General features: G+C 39.3%; 1 protein-coding gene across 1 annotated transcript in view; it reads right to left on the bottom strand.

The window, feature by feature from the left end:
* RCAN1 (regulator of calcineurin 1) overlaps window positions 1-15,874 on the bottom strand; it is a 40,107-nt gene extending 24,233 nt beyond the window's left edge. The window contains exon 1 of the mRNA XM_035315719.1: window positions 15,504-15,874. Coding sequence (XP_035171610.1) covers window positions 15,504-15,728 — 225 coding nt within the window. The 5' untranslated portion in view covers window positions 15,729-15,874. The remainder of the gene's footprint in view (window positions 1-15,503) is intronic.
* Between the last annotated feature and the right edge of the window lie 1,041 nt (window positions 15,875-16,915).

Here is a 16,915-nt window from a genome sequence, read left to right on the forward strand (position 1 = left end):
TCCCTGAATACTCACATCTTCAATCATAAGTTTGCTCTTTTCTTGGAAGTCACAAGATTACAAATAATTTGTTTACATAGAGGGACTGTAAAATAATTACAAGTTCTTTAAAACTACTTGCCAGACTGGTTCCTAAAATCCCTCCTGGTGTCAGTTCAACACATTACACACCAGTGGGGCTGACTTCAGTACCTGATCAAAGTTCTGGTTCCTCTGGCCAAGCCTGAGTCTGGAGGGTACTACTTAAACAAATGTGCCTTCAAAGTAGTTCCCAGGACCCTCACCTCCTCCCATGATCATTAAGCAATGTAAGGGACTGTAGCTCTGTTTAGTATGCAGGTAAGCCCTGGGTATAGTGAAAAAGACATGTAACCTTGTTTCCCATTTATATGTGGGTTGCTGTGCTGTGTAACAGGTTGGTTTTTCTCACCAGACATTCTTCGCAGCATAACAGGACAATCGATTACCCAGTTCCTCCCTTCCCAGACAGTCTGACACAGCGCTGCTCACATTGCTTCTGGCTTGAGTTTGACTTACAAATTTCATTTTTATGAGAACTTCACACTACTTGCTTCAGGCAAGTTTCTTTGGACTTTCCATTAAGCCCTTCTTTGAAATTACCAGAAGTGTTTAGGCTCTAAGCTTTATTGGTTTTATCAGTTTTACAAACGCATGATACCACCCATCTAAACAGAAGTGCTATCAAAATAGGAATAATCTTATAGTGCTGGAAACTTATTTCTGAAAGTTAATATTTCAATAATATTGAAATTTCAGCGGGATATTGAACGTGGAGGTAACTTCTCAGGTCTCCATACTATTTTGAAATTTGTTGTTTACCTGCTTTCATAGTTCCCCAAGCACTTTTATGGAAAATACAGCCATGAAGCCTTTTATCAGGCCAAGGAAGAAAGGCAGACAGCTCCCTTCAGGGTGCTGCCCTAAGCTATTCTTAGCCTGTTTGCTATTACTGCCACTCTCCAAGGTATTTCTGAGGAACTTCATTAAGTTACTGCAACAATAAAATCCTAGTCAAAGGAAAGACTAGGATTGCATACTTAGCATTTCAATAAATACAGAAATAAAGACATCTTTCCCATGTGAACACTTAAGGCTTATCACTTTTTCCAGATGAATTGTTTTGATTGGAGTACTTCTGCAGAAAGCTTTCTTGGAGATGAAGTGCTTTATTGCACAAAATTTGTGAGTGAAAACACCTAGCATACTCATTTTCTTCATTAAATCAGTTTGTGCACAATTAATAGATACTCTTTTACGAGTCACAGTTTCATAAATGCTATTTTTAAGCATTGGTCATTTCTCAAAGTCACTTAATTTTCACAGCCTCTAAAGGAAAGCACTACCTTGCTTGTTTGTAAAGCCAACCAGGAAAATTTTAGCTGGCATTCAAAACCTGTCAAGAACAGTAAGCCTACAAGCATTTCCAGTTCTACATTACGCAACTGGAATGTTACAACAAAGTTTTTGTAGATTTAAATTCAAAATAATTACGCAATCCTCAAATTAGACGATATGCAATGCAAAGTACTCACCAGAGCAGTCAGCACAATAAAGTGATACTTAAAACAAGCGGGAGGGATTAAACAATAATGAGCACAGATATGTCTTGGAAAAAAGATGTGGGGGAAAAAAATGTTAGCAGATCTCTTAAGAAACCATTGTCTTATGACTTTACAAGAGATACCACATTGTCAGCTATAAGAAAGTCTGCTGGCTGTTTTAGGGCTCAGAAACTACTAGTTACATACCCTGGAAAGTTTTAAAAATAAATCAACTTGCAGTATAATGTTTTTCCTTATAGGAGAAGGAGGGAAAAAAAAAAGCACACTGCTAAACCAGGGAAAATTCTTTTAAATTACTCCACTGCAAGCTGTTTCATCTGTAATCACATAACAAGTGCAGGATGTAGCAATTACAGTAACTCCTTTTGTCTGAGATGGATGAAGCTCCAATAAAATAACTGCAATCAAATCTGTCTGTTCAGCAGTAAGCTTTGGTGTTCCACATCCAATCTATTAAAACAAATAGATGATCCTCTTCAAGAATGGAGAATTAGGATGACTTGGTTGTATTGCCATGTATTGCCTTTTATAGCACTTACTTGCCAGTGGTCATACTTTGGTTTTAGATTTACAGTTCCAAGGACTATTTCCCCCAGATTCTCATGGGTTATCACACAAACTTCTCAGCCTTCCCTCCTACTAGGAGTATCCAACTGCTCATGAAGAACATGGCTGACCCTCCAAAAAAAAAACAACAAAAAAAAAACTATTAGTCAGTGCTCTACCAAATCCCCAGTGCTACATAGAGCAGGTTCTCCTGCCCAAGAGCTGCCCCAGTGCTCGGGGGCCTGAAAGGGACCCAGGTGCCTTTCCTGACACAACCTGGGCTTAGGGACTATGTTAGCACAAGCTGATGAGAGTTTAAGTGCTTGTACTACATCGTGCACTGAAGTTTTGCAGCTGTTTTTTGTTTTTCTTTTACTTGGCTTTCATGGGATCCTTTATCTCCTCTTAAAAGCGCAGATTTGTTGTAAAAATACTTGGGCAATATTTAAGGATTAAGTGACAGAGCAACTATGCTCCTAACAATTATGGTTAAACCGTAGGTCTCAGACTGAGTTTCTGGAATTTAAATTAGGCTTACTCTGTGAAAGGCAGACATGGAAGCAAAGACAGCACAGACTCACAAACTTAGGTAACTTCTGTTTTCCAATTTACGATTAGCCACTAAGGGATCAGAAATTAACTGTCACATTCAGTCTGGTTCTTCTGTGATCTCAGATTTGTATTTAACTGATGTTAGATTGTACTTTTTAAAGCATCACAAACTTTCTGCTTCTTTACTTAGCATAGCAATTAAGAGACTACTACAAATAACTGCAACAACTGCTTAACTGTGGGAAAGAACTCCCCATCACCAAAACAGATATCAGTGTTGTCATAAGCTTCCCAGACCAAAGGACACTCAACAGCACCAATTCAGTCCCTGCCACGTCATCTGAGGCTCTTCATAGTCTCCTCATTGCAAGTTACAGCTGGGTTTGACTATTCACTATTCCCATTTACTTCCACACCAGCTTTGTCTGCAGGAATCTATAATGTGAAACATTCCTAATTTACCTGAAGTCCACTTTTTAAATAAAAAGCTAGTTCAGAACATTTTCAGAGATAAATGTTTCAAAACTAATATGGCACGATGTTATACCTAAACTTTTGCATGTTATAGAAGGGAAGAACGGACTCTCATCAGTACTTAAGAATCCTACACAGAATTTTACACTGCTCCATCCCCTTTGAGTAGCGAATATATATATTTTATAATCTTTTAGGCCTTAAATAAACCTTCAGGACTGCATCAACTGAAGGAGCGGAGGATTATTATAGTAGTAAAGAGAATCTTCAGGTAGCAAACTGAAGTTAACTGTCATTTGGAGGATTTCTGCTTATAGGAGTATTCATTGCTGCATGTTGTCAGTTATCATTCTGATACACTTAATATACCTTATATTTACAATTGTCACTTTCACGTGTCAGATTTTAACAACTATGTTTTAGAAGACTAATACTGTTAACAGGTGAAGCTAAATCTAGATATTACTTACTTTGGATTTAATATTTTTAAGAGATATGCAGAATGTTATTTTGGTCACTTTTCTTTAGCTGTCACTTCTAACATGTAAAAATAGGTTCTGTCCACAAAAATCTTTTTTTCCTCCAAGTTATCTCCCCTCCACCCCCCAGTTATGGTAGGCACACGTGCTCTGTAATACTCGCTGAAGATATGACCATAATCTTGATTAAATTTAATAAACAGTTAATCATAGAAGTTTCATTAACATTAAAAAAGATGCAGCTTTCATGCCAAATCTACTACTTGGAGGAGGAAGGTAGGGGAAGAAGAGGACTAACAGCATGAAAACAGCATGGATTCTGGGGTTTTAAGGACTTTCTTAATAGAAAGACAGCAGTATTTGTTTAACTTAAAGATGAAAGTTATTGTCAAAGTCAAGCACAAGTTATGTATTCTACAGCATTTATCTGCCCACTCTTTTACTATGTTCTCTGTGAACAAGGGAAAAATAAAAGTCAGGGGAAAAAGGTTATACTCAGGAGTCTTTAGAAAACCACAGAGCTGTTGAAAAGCAGGCTGCTATTTTGTGAACTTTGAAGAATGAAATTTTCCACTGGAGTCAGGGAAGGAAGAATGGAAGATGGTTTCAAAATATTTTTAAAGAATGTTCTGGGTGGGTAGCAGAAGAACAATAGAACTGCAATTAGTGATTGTATTTCTAAGAACACACTAAGCATACCCAGAAGATTCAAAAGCATTTTTAAAATATTCTGATAAAGATAACAGAATGAGCCACAGAAGAGGCTGGATTTTTATCTTAAATCAAATGCATTTTTGGTAAGCTTAGTGTCTAATATTCTGTGATTTTCTCAGACATGTTAAGTTAGTGACATGCTACATAGTGTGATAAATTATATAAGCTATATTTCTGAACATAATGAATATCAATTACAGCTTTTTACCAGCCAAATAGCCTGTTTGCAAAGTTTGTGAAGCTTCCTAGGTAACTAACCCTTTCATTGCAGCAGGCATAAGATTGCAACACAAGGGCTGTATTACTGCAACTGTTTATGGAAATATCTTGGCAAGAAGAACATGCAAAATACCTATGACCATCTGACCTAACCTTTGATGCCTCATGGTAACTTTACTATTGAAACACTACTGGTAACAAAAAACCACTGCCATTTAAAGCTTTGCAGTGCCTAACAACAGAACTTTTAGGATGCACTTTTGTTTTTATGGGAAACATACACCTGTTTTAGATGAAGAGGGAAAAGACTTATCGGAAAATAACTCCTGAAACTGTTTTAACTTCCTGAATATTCAAGGCCACAGCTTTTGTTTATAAACTTATGCTTCAAATAATATTGCTAAAAACAAATACAGTTCATGCGTTTCAGAAGACTGCTTCCCCTGTAGCTTTAGAAGTATGTAGCTTTCACTTGTTCTCAGCAGGGGAGATAAAAACCTCATCGCTGTACTCCAGTATTGATAAGAGCACAGTTTTTATTTTGGCAGCTTCCCAAGGAAGAAACAAGAGACATAGCTGCATCTCAAGTAGTTAGTTAGGGAACAATTTCTCCCCCCCAAACATCTCCTGTCAAGAATTAATGCACTTAATCTGCTATCAGCTAGGTTACTAGTATCGCTTTTAAAACTCGCTTGACATATACCGAAGAAACTCAAAATTTGTTTGAGGTTATTACACACCTCTCAGGCGAATGACCTCCTCCCACACTCGGTTTCTCAAGTGGAAAGTATCTGACTCCTGATGCAAAGACTATCTATTCATGCCTAATAGGTGGGCTCTGTTTAGTGTCATTAAATTATATGTTGTAGTGAGGCGTGAACACATGGGCTAACAGCATTTTTAACAGTCAGAAGTCACAATGATTTAACCTAGTCTCTGATCCGATTATTCTTTTGGTTATACAACCCCAGGCAAGAGTTATTCATACTTTCCACTGCCTGCAACAGCAGCTGTTTCACTATCACCCTGGAGCCTCAGGAAAATTCAAGCCCTTAATCACTATTTCCATTAGCCAACAGATCTTTGCTATCAGCTTGAAGTGATACGGCCGAAGTGCCAAGAAGTCTAACTAAAGGAAATTGATTAAAAAACTGTCCTGCAGTTTTTTTCCAAAGAAACAGCCACATACATCAGAAGTTGGACAAATACCACTAATGGGTTCCCATTGATTCCTTCGAGCATACACAAGCCATGCACACAAGCCTTGTGCACATTCCTTCAAGTATGTATGTCAGTCTTGATGCAAGAAAACTTACTTCTTATTTAATAAGATCACAATCTGCAGGACATACAGATTCTAATTCTTACCTAATCTTTTCTTTCTTTGCACATATTTAATTTCACCCTGCTCCCCAAACTGGGCAAAGCAGTCTACTGCATACATACTCCCACTTTAGACAACAAAAAGCCTCGGCTTTCTGCAGTAACGGGCAACGTACTGCTGCAAAGCCACCAGTCCTGAACAAGTTATCAAGTTTCTCTCATAGATGGGAGTTGTTCTTAATACACTTCGTAACAACACCTACACTTGCTGGGTTGCCCTCCCTTTCTTATTTTCACAGAATGGTTTGAGTTGGAAGGGACCTTAAGGACCATCCAGTTCCAACCCCCTGCCATGGGCAGGGACACCTCCCACAACACCAGGTTGCCCAAAGGCCCATCTAGCCTGGTCTTGAACACTTCCAGGGATGGGGCTTTAATAGTTATCTCACAGATGTCTTTTATTTAACCATAGGGATTATGAACGGCTTCTTCACCTACAAAGTCAGAAACAGGATAAAACCAATTTTGTATAACAACACAACTTGAGTCTACTGGCAGTTCACCAGCTCTGTTACATTAGCTTCCTATCTCTACAGAGAACGGAAACAGTACCTCTATGAAAGAAAAGAACAATTTTCCATGCCTTTCAGCCAGTATTTGTTTGGAAAGCAGCCCGATCTTTAGAAGTACTTCGCATCCAGACAGTCCCTTGTTTTGAAAATAAGCCCAAGCCTTCCCAGAAGCTTCCAGAATATTTTCTTTCATTGATGAAATAGCAAAGTGATTGTTTACTCACCTATACAGCATCTAAAGAAGTATTTCTTGTCAAAGTTTGACTCTGTTCTAAGGATACCAAGATCATCATCATTAAGCATGTGATGCATACACACAAATAAATCCAGTGACCAAACAGTACTTATCTCACCATTATCTCCGCACAAAGCTAACATACAATCCAGCACAGCTATTTGCAGCTGAAATACAGGACACACACCCATTACAGCATTAAGCTTTTATGACAGTTTCTATGTATACATCAAGAGAGCTTTCTACAGCTTCTCAATAGGGCAACTACAATGTAGGTTTCAAGACAGAAGTGCCAAAAGCACCTCAGTTTTCTCCTTGCCAGTCTTCTGCCAAATGACTCAAGTTTATCCAGTCAAACACCCTTCAGCCACACTGAATACAGATAGGAAAAAGCAATCACAGTACTTTCAACTCTGAGTTCATTCTCTTAACAGGACAGTTTGGTCACATTTACCCCTCCTAAAACCACAGCTTCATCAGAACGATACATCGCCTCACTGTTTCTCGTGGCTTTTGTACTTTGGTAATATCTTTTGTACTTCAGGAACAACAAGCAACTGAAATCCAACTCATGAGGTCTGCAGTGTACTCAGCTCGGTAGCTAGCAGTATGTTTTCCTTCCAGGAAGTCTGCCAACATCAAAATAACTCCAGAAAAGAAAACCTCAAAAAAGGAAAAACAATTCAATTACAGGTGTCCAATCCAATTATTAGCTTCTGAACTATCTGAAATTCTACAACAAGGTGAAGTTTTATCTTAAATAACAAGGATATTTTTTTAAATAAATGAAATCCAATGCACACACTAAGTATCAATAGCTCTGCTTTTATGAGTGGTACCAGTAATAAGTAACTCACGTAGTTAATGAAGTAAGAAGAAAGCCCTCCTAGTTATCTCTGGCAGTAACAAATGCTTGCGGGAAGAGAAAGAAGGTATAAAGGCAGGTAAATATAAACTTCTCCCACTTCATTATTGCAACAGCAAGTCACAAACTTTGGGGACCAAGATATACCCTAATCACAGTGCTCAATGGCACCCTTGAATCTGTCCCACCCCTTTCTTAATATTAGGCTTCTGGCTTCCCTAACATTCTAGGGTAATGAGATCCACGGTTTAATTATGCATTACACACACACAAAGTTGTATTTGAGACCTCATTCCCAACTTCAGGTTTACTAAAGACAGCTGGATATTTCAGCTTCACTAATGTATTTCCAGCATATGTTCTATGCTGGAAATATTCCACAGGGTGGCTCACTCCCACACCTCCCCTCTCTCATGGAAACAAGAAGCCTTTACCCTTCAAACTCCAGTTGTAGAATTTGACAGAGCCCACGCCTTTTTTTTTAAAAAAAAAAAAAACCTACAAATCCTTCATGAATACCAAGTTACAATAACTAATACTGCATGAATGATCTCTTCAGACTTAAAAAAATACAGTTTCCATTATGGGGTGGGGGCACATTCTGCCTATCTGAATGGAAAAACCTGTCACTAATTATAAAGCCATTCCTAGTTGCTTCAGGCCAGAGGTGTCTAGAAAGCTTCTGTCACAGACAAAGCCAAGTCCTCGTGCTACTGACGAGAGTCTCAGATGGGTCCATCTCTGAGGTACTACTATCATCAGCTGCATCAAGTCTTGAGGGGGAGAAAAAAAAACAACACATCAACCCAGAATCTCCACATCACAGTTTTCAGACTTGCGTTTCATCAATTTGAAGTCTCACTGAAAAACAGGACTTGTATATTTTTATAAGGTAATCCACAGAAAACATTAACAGGCTTCACAAACTGTTCTTTCGCATTCAGTTTTACTTGACACATTGGTGTCAAACAGCTCGTGGATTTTTTTTTTTTTATCAGATGCACAAGATGCAGCAATGGCAACAGCAAAATCTTCCCCCCCCCCCCACTAACTTGAGAAGCATCTCCATGCAAAACTTGAAGTATGGAAACACTCTTTGGACCTGGTAGTGCTTAGAGCAAGAGGAAAAAAAACAAACCAACCCCAACTAAAGCTACCTAGCTTTAGTTGTTTGTTAGAACACTATTTCAAAAATATAAAAACAACGCACACATTAATAAAAAATACATTATTTCTATTACATGCTATATATGAATTTAACAGTGTACCTGTTTTCAAATATTTTACTCATTTTTTCGTTTTCAGTTCTGACACTAACTTATGACCCTAAAAGACCAATACTAGACAAAAATATACATTTACAAACATTTTAAATCAAAATGTGACCAACTGAACAACCATTTTCAGTGACAAACTGCTGAAGATCTATGCTTTCTCTACGACTGCTGTCAAAAAAATCATCTTTTATTACCATCTTAAATCTATTTTGCATAGGACAGTTTAGTCATTACTAATTAACATAATGCTTATGTTAATAATAGTGCTTATACCAGCAAATATTATGTCAAGAGGTTTTTGTAACAAGTTTCAAGTTTGTATCACATCTAAATTCTGTAGTTATTTTTACATGGGCACATCTGTGCTGGTATTTCTGAAGAACAGACCTTAATTTGTTCCTGAACGACACAGATAACAAAGAACATAAGGAAATGTACTCCACAGCATTTTAATGTACACTGGACCTGTTGGTGTGACCAGAGCACAGTGATTTAAACCAGACAAAGCTCTTCCAAATTTCCATGAGGTTCTCCAGGGAAATAAAAGCTTTTACACTTGTATCACAAATTTTGCCTAATCTTTTTTAATGACCTGGGGTTAATGATTAGAGTATTAGATCATACAGGAATATTTTTTTATTTGATATCTACAACACCTATGCTATTGATGAACATTTTACAATATTTATTTTTACTTTGCAAAAATATTTTTAAGCCACTTAACAGTCATCTCAGGCAGCATTACTGAAACTGTTTCCATTTATAGCCAAACATGCTAAATCTGAATGTTGCTTACCCTTATTTTCACCCTGTATATATGACTTTCCTTAACATATTCTGTAAGTGACATACTTCCCTTTTATTGCTGCATATAAAAGGATTTGCACTGTTTGCTCGAGGAATGGGATGATCACTGTACTTTAAGGACTTAACTAGTACTAGGACTTTGGATGTAGAAATAAGTATTTTATGCTTTCCACATGACCTAGGAGACCTATAGAGTGTTCCCAGTGTGATATACAACTGAGACTGCTCCCAAATCCCTCCTCTCAACAGACCACAACATTGAAAGCTGCAGCACGAGGGCTCTCTGTTAGCAGCTCACTTATGTTAAAGCTTTGACTTGTATTCACATATGATGCACTCTGAGATGTCTTAAGGACAAAAACCTACAGAAATGAAAACAATTCTCCCTCCTCCTGTGAAATCACCCTTTCTCCTGTTTCATGGCATTACTTGTACTTTCACAAGAAAGAAAGTATGGAAGAAGTCACCCAAATTGCTGTTGAATGCCTCAAAGTCCAAGTCTATAAAAAAAAGAGGTCAAGCACTGCTTGAACAAACTGATTTATGCTGTATAGTCTCTTCAGACAATTCTATGCCAGCTGGAGATAAGAGTACTCAGCCCAAAAGGTGATTTATTCAAATCATCTTTGTGATGACAAAGCAGCATCCCACATGGGCACTGGGAAGAGCAACTAGAAAACCTTCTCTGGGCTCACAGGCCAGAAAGAGCTACTCAAGTGGGAAGACTGAAGACATAGCCTTAAATGAAACAGACACACTGAATATTCCACCTCTTAATGACTATTGCTAAACTTTCCATACAGACCATGTGTTTAGTAGAAAATGTTCATATTATGAATAAAGTATTCCAGCTTTTAAGACAAAGTCTTTCCAAAGATCCTCAGGAGCTGTGGAGGTGAGATATCCCCATGACTCTCAGGAGTTCACGTTGGTCCTCAGATGCCAAGATATGAACAAGTTCTGCCTATGCACTTAGCAGACTGGATGCATCCCAGAAGCCATAAAACTCCATTAGCATGATATTATGCTCCACTGTAACGTCAGAAATTATTACGTCAGCCATAGCACTACAGTTATATGATCTCCAGACTTCAAGTCACTCAAAAGTCTGCCTTAACCTGTTAACAGCTGTAGAATAAACCTGTATCATCTGAAAGTACAGCAGCTAAATACCTCTGGAAGATTTAATTTTACTGCAAGACTTTTCATACCAGAAGATTTTTTTTTGAATCATCCTTAGTCATTTTACTGTTTGATGTAAAAACAGATCATGGGGATAGGATTTTGAACAACAATCTTAACCCTCGGCTTTTTTTGGAAAGCAACAAAATAGAATTATAAACATTGTCACAAAAATTATTTGAGGAAAAGCACCAGCACAGAAAGAATGAAAGCCTTCAAAAACACACACAGAAAAGTATGGATCTCATATTTTTCCCATTAAGGGAACATTTCACCAAAACCAGTGCTGTAGCCACAAAAATATAAGCTTTTTTTTTTTTTTTCTTAAATGTGACCTAAAAGGATTAACAAACTTTAAGTAAAAGGATTAATGAGGCATGCGACTAAGACAGGAAGAGATTACCAGAAAACCCAAGCACTATTCTGTAAGGAAGGTTTTGTGAATACTCCTGAGAAATTTACCAACTTCCTGTAAAGCAGAAGTAATTCTTTAAGTATTTAATACAAAATACATTCAACATCTCATGATTATTTCAGTAGGCTGAAAGTCAATTAAAAGTTTCCAGAGGCATGGCTCATTTAACAATGAGTTTATTTTCAGATCAATTCACAAACAAGTTTTTCCATATTAAACCTATACAAAGCTAAAGGAAGACTAGCCTTTAAAGGCTATGATAATCATTAACAAGATGCAATATATCTGCCATTACTGCTTTTGCTCTTGGTTATACTACTGCAGAGAATTCTGACCTTTTCAGGCCTTATCTTCAAACACAACTATGATTTATTTAAAATAATCAGGCGCTGTTTCACAGCCAGTTCTACCCGTGCTTGCCACTGGAGGTTACATGAGGACGCAGATGTACTCTCCTAGGGTAGTGGGAGACCAGCTCCCTCCCACTAATGCACTGGAAAGCAATCAAGCTAAGTTCCTTTAAAAATTCAGCTTTCAGGGAAGTTTTCTCTAGCAAGCTCTGGAGAAAAACTATTATTGCGATTTAACAGCTTGTTATCTATGAATGTGAGTTTTCCATTAATTAAGGGAAACCTGCTACACTCATTACTTCACAGTAACTTGGGAGATTTAGTAGACTAAGGCAATTATAGGAGCCTTAAAGTAATGCAAGGAGTTCAACCCACTCTAAGGAAAACAGCTGTATCCAAAATCTCTCCCTGCCCCCATTAAAAAAAAAAAAAAAAAAAAAAAAACACACCATAACCCACCAAAACTAGTTCCTCAGTAGCCCAAAGCTGAGTTCTTTCCAGAAACTTTATGTTCCTCTTTTAATCCCCTCAAATTAAATGAGTGATACTTGTCTACAATTAAGCTGAAATGGAAACCTGACAGAGCAGACCCAGGTAACCTACTTAGCAAGAGACTACTGGGGCATAGATGAAGTTATTTAGCCCCCCGGTGGCTATGCTCTGAAGTTTAAAATCATCAGTGAAGTATGCCACATCCCTCCAGGATTACAAGACACAAGCAAGCTATTACCTTCTGCACTTGCTATTTCTCAGTGGAAGTTCTATTAAAACATCCAAGTGTCCTCCACTGACACACAAAAAAAAAAGACAAAAACGCATACCAGCTGAGGAAGATGGAAATGGGCAAAAAACAATTGCTGGCTCTGGTAATTAGCTACCAACACTTTTAAATGAGTGCACAGGCTCATTTAAAAAAATTAGTTACAACAGATCAAACTCATCTGCATACTGCATGAATAAATACTGCTTTAAGGAAAAAAAAAATTCTCAAGCATAAAGTCAGCATTAAAACTACTGAAAAGCCAGGGGAAGGAGTAGAAGACATTTCAGGAAGTCAAAATAGATTTTTTTTCCAAGGTAATTAGCCAACTGAAATCAGATAAAGTGTTTTTACTTGAGATCATTTATCATACACATCTATGAAAGCAGAAGTAAGGGGATACAGAGTCTATAGGAATTTCTCCAACTGGGAGCTAGAAAAAGCTGGAGAGTATGTATTTCAGCATTCTAGGGAAGATTTTGAAAGTGATGCTTAAATACCTCATGGATGGTTTTCCAAAAAGTCAGATTCTTTCTTATGTGAATGCAGCTGAGAAGAAACCATCACTTACTAGTACTATTATCATACTTGAGAAGATAGCATATTTTTAAAGAGATTCATGTCAAAACCAATAAAAACATCAGATTTCAACTGAAAAAAAAAAAAAGAGCAAAAGACATACAATCAACATTTCCAAGACTTAAAATTCTGTACTTTCAGCTTTGTTGTGCCACTCTTATCATTTAAAAAAAAAAAAAAAAAAAAAGATTTCACTGTCGAGTACTTATTGAATATTTTTCTGTCCAGAGGAGCTGTGAAAATTCAACATGGCATGAACAGCAAAACAAAACAAAACCTACAAAAACAAATAAAACACCCCTGGCCCAGTGATGCATTCTGAGAGCAAATCACTGATTTTAGGGAACCTGCTCTGTGCATTCTCACTTTGAAAAACATCTCTGTCCAAACAGTTTGGTGGCAACAGTAATCTAAGGAAATGCTGTAGCTGCAGCTATCCCTCACCACAAGCTGAGGAGGAAGGAGTTTGACACAAGCAGGAACCACTGACTGGGGAGGGTAAAGTGGAAATAGTTGTTGCCAGTCATCTCCTATCTCACCTTTGATTGGATCAACCCACCTCAAATAGGGCAATCCAGGATTACTAAGGGGCCTACCGAAGAGAAGAGAAAACCCAACTCTGCAGAAAAGGTACTTTAAGACTGTTACATACACCCCATTTCCTACCTTTTCCAGCACTGTCAAAAACACATTGAACTCACCAAAGGTAATAAAATATTTATAAAACCACAATGTCTGGTAATGCTATATTTTATAATACCTTTATTCATTCCTTTATGACAGAAGAAGTTTAATGCAATTGTCTGCAAATTCTCTAAGAACAAATTTGACTTTTCCATTAAATGAATTTCCTTAAAAGTAACTCCTTAAGTATAGTAAGGTTATCATCTTGTAATCTGTTCCAGATGCTAAACCATCACTCTAGACCAAAACCACCTTCATTTTCTCGGGTACCAGAATTAGTAACAGAATTAGTAAAATTGGATGCATGCACAGAAGGCCCTAATTTTCCCCGTTTTAATACAGTCTTACTCTTTTCATATGAACTAACAGCAGCATGCTGAACCCGCCTTTCACCAATCCAAACAGACCGGGATCCCAGCCTTAGTGCCTCACCCCACCTCTCGTCTTCAGTGAATCACTTCAACAGCAGAGATTCAGTTAGCCAATTTCTTTAATCTATTTGAAGTCTACATGCACCTACCAACTGCCTCAGCATTCTTTATAGAACTTCAAGAAAGATTTCTCTTCCCTGTTGGACACAAACACCCTACTTATGGTGTTCAAAATAAAATTGAATTCCTAAGGCATAGAAGAATTAAGATCAACAGCTAAGCTGCAGTAACCATGCATACCGTCATCCCTGTTTAAGGCAAGAGAGTTTACACCAAGATGATTAATTAAAACAATAGGAAATAAACTTGAGATTAATCTGTATTCCTACCTGCTGCAACTCCTGGCAAAAAATAAGTAGAAAGAATAAGGAAAAAAAAAAAAAAAAGACTGCCATTTCAGTGATGTGTAGTTCTTTGCTCTGATCTAAACTTAGTGTCTGAATACAGAGAGTGTTTAGAATTAAAACAGAAAGATGGAAAAATGGTTTAAGTGTTTAGACACGTCCTGATCTTTCATGTAATTATGCATTTATGTTGTCATATCTGTGTTTTCAAAATACACCCTTTAAGGTTATAGAATTCACCTACAAAAATACTATTACCACCAGCAATTGAAGATACTAGAACTGATTATATTCTTCTAAGCACATTTGGAGTGAACTTGAATTAAAGAGGGTAAATCCCTGTGAAGGTGCCATTCCCTTCCTAGCAGCAGGTGCCCTGAGTGATACAGAATTACACTGCTGTTAAAAGTTACATAATTTTAAGCAATAAAGATGATGCAGCTATATTGTATTCTGATTCCCAGCTCATTTTTAATGCATTGCAACTGTTAGTAGCCTTGAGCTGTTGGACTACTGCTATACCTAGTCTAAATTGTTTTTCACAGAGACAGCCAGTTACCGTAAAAGGATTTTAAACCAGTACATTTATTGCCTAATTTTTCAAGTCCATTTCATTTTTATCTTTTTAAGAAATGAACGCTTCTTTCAGTATCAAAGGCACCAGAAAATAAGGGCTTGATGGAAATAAGGTGTGTAAAAACAAGGAGAGAAATACTGGCTTCACTCATTCTTTAATTCTGGACAGCGGTGCGACAGGTAAGAGGAGGCAAGCTCGACTCGAACCCAACTTCCATGGAGAAAGCCACAGATGAGGTGGGAAGCAATCCTGAAACGTTTATATCTATTTATTAGACGTGGATCTGTCAGGCAGCTTATAACATTGTTCTGACACCTGCTGTTACCCTGCTCTGGCAGGGCGGCGTGCAGCCCTCTTCGCTGGCTTTTTAAACAAAGCCAGGCACTGCAGACGCCCTCGCCATGCCCAGCAGCTCCCTTTGCCGGCTCGCAGGGCAGCCCCGCGCCTGAGAGGCTGCCTGCCGCCCCACCAACCCTTCCTCCCTCCGTCCCTCCCCGTTCCCCCCGAGGCGAGGCGGCGGCGGCGCGGCCCTCACCCGGCACGGCCCCTCCTGGAAGACGCGCGGGTCGAGGTTGCAGGCGATGGTGGCGGTGGGCAGGTCCGCCAGCGCCTCCGCCTCCATCGCGCCGTCCACCAAGCTCCAGGCCGCCTCGGCCGGCAGCGCCTCCTCTTCCTCCTCCTCCTCCTCTTCGTCTTCTTCCCGGGGCGACGGCTCCTCCCGGCCCGCTGGGCCCCTCCCGCCGCCGCCGCCGCTCTCCATGGCCGGCGGCGAGCGGAGCCCCCGCCGCGGGGCGGAGCCCGGCTGAGGCGGCGGCCGTTGGTCCCCCCCCGCGGCCGTTTAACCGTCGCCTTCCCTCCCCCCACGCGCACGCCTATAGGCGGCGGGCGCCGCCGCAACAGGTGGCCCGCGGGAGCGCGGCGCTGCTCGCCGCCATCTTGAGTGAGGGCAGCGCCGCCCTGAGGGGCGTTAAACGTGAATAAAAAGGGGTGTCGGTCAGCCACCGCCGAGTGCCTCGAGTTTCTTTCGGCTGTTCTCAGAACTACCTGACCGGCCCTTGATGTTCTGCAAAGGGTTTCGTGGTGTTCCAGAGCCGAGGGGAAAAAAAAAAAGCCTGTAGCGCTGTTGGGGGAGTTGTGTGGTGTCTGTGTCGTTTCCTCCTTACCTTGGACCTGAAGGAGGCGTAGTCTTAAAGCCTTCCTTTTTTTTCCTAGTGACAGAAGTCTGTAAGAGACAGCTGCACCTTTCCAGGCTACGCTCAAGGAGCTGCTCGTGTCAGACGTTCTGCAGAAGCTGAAAGCTGATCTATTTGTGCTGAGCTGCTTAGTCCAACGTAACTGACCTAGACAAATGCTTTTCTTGCATACACGTATATACAGAAACGTATTTTAGGGTAATACTTGAAAGTGAACTTCATGTGACTTTTTTTTTTTTTAGAAAGCTACTGTGATATTCACTTACCGACCTCAAACATCCTGTCCTAGTAGTAGAGTACTGCAGAATAGCTAAAGGTATAGTAAGTGAAAGGATGCTGGATGATAGCAGGCAAAATTCTAACCCAGTCTTTGACCTTCACAGGGCTGATCAAGAAAGCAGGAGGTCTCAAAAGTGGGAAGTGCAATCCCTCCAAAAGCTGTTCTCTCATCAAGACCAAAAGAGGGCTACCACAAGAACAACACTTCCAGCAAGCTGAGGCGCTAATCCTAGTCTTAAGGTCAATTTCCAAGAAACTTCTCATAGACGTGAGTGAGAAGGCAACTGTCATTTACATCACTGCTCAAGCTCCCAGGACTTAGAAAGCAGTGTCATCACACGTAGTGATCTTGTCATCAGGCGTCATCTATCCAGAGGCTCAAAAAAACCTGTTTCAGTTCAGGATGTCTAGTATTCTAGACTGCAATTTGAACTACATTTTTGTACGTAACACATGTTAGCCTGCACTTGTAAAA

This window comes from Oxyura jamaicensis, chromosome 1, assembly GCF_011077185.1.
Source record: "Oxyura jamaicensis isolate SHBP4307 breed ruddy duck chromosome 1, BPBGC_Ojam_1.0, whole genome shotgun sequence".
NCBI lineage: Eukaryota > Metazoa > Chordata > Aves > Anseriformes > Anatidae > Oxyura > Oxyura jamaicensis.